Consider the following 638-nt stretch of genomic DNA (forward strand, 5'->3'; position numbering starts at 1 on the left):
ACAGGTCCTTCATGTTCTGTCCATCCCCCCTCTCTATCCCCCTCTCCCCCTCTCTCACAGGTCCTTCATGTTCTGTCCATCCTCTCCTCTCTCTCTATCCCCCTCTCCCCCTCTCTCACAGTTACTTCATGTTCTGTCCATCCCCCCTCCCTATCCCCCTCTCCCCCCCTCTACAGGTCCTTCATGTTCTGTCCACCCCCCTCTATATCCCCCTCTCCCCCCCTCTACAGGTCCTTCATGTTCTGTCCATCCCCCCCCCTCTATCCCCCTCTCCCCCTCTCTACAGTTCCTTCATGTTCTGTCCATCCCCCTCTCCCCCTCTCTACAGTTCCTTCATGTTCTGTCCATCCCCCTCTCCCCCCTCTACAGGTCCTTCATGTTCTGTCCATCCCCTACCCCCTCTCCATCCCCCTCTCCCCCCCTCTACAGGTCCTTCAAGTTCTGTCCATCCTCTCCCCCCTCTCTATCCCCCTCTCTCTCTCTCTCTCACAGGTCCTTCATGTTCTGTCCATCCTTGCCCAGTCTCCAGTAGACGGCGGTGAGGGCTGTGGCGGTGATGAAGACCAGGGCTCCGGTCACCAGGTAGGCGATGGGCAGGAAGTGGTTCTTCCCCCCGAACCAGGTGACCGTCGACAACA

General features: G+C 58.6%; 1 protein-coding gene across 2 annotated transcripts in view; it reads right to left on the reverse strand.

The window, feature by feature from the left end:
- tmem30c (transmembrane protein 30C) overlaps window positions 1-638 on the reverse strand; it is a 5,888-nt gene continuing 5,250 nt past the window's right edge. The window contains exons 7-8 of one of the 2 annotated variants that reach the window (XM_062535354.1): window positions 493-638; window positions 1-60 (exon numbers count right to left, since the gene is read on the reverse strand). The exon at window positions 493-638 is cut by the window's right edge and continues 39 nt beyond it. In XM_062535354.1, the coding sequence (XP_062391338.1) occupies window positions 55-60; window positions 493-638 (152 nt within the window). In that variant the 3' untranslated portion in view covers window positions 1-54. Of the gene's footprint in view, window positions 61-459 lie in introns of those variants that run through there. The other variant, XM_062535353.1, reaches the window with a different exon arrangement.

The sequence above is a fragment of the Sardina pilchardus genome, chromosome 4 (assembly GCF_963854185.1).
Source record: "Sardina pilchardus chromosome 4, fSarPil1.1, whole genome shotgun sequence".
NCBI lineage: Eukaryota > Metazoa > Chordata > Actinopteri > Clupeiformes > Clupeidae > Sardina > Sardina pilchardus.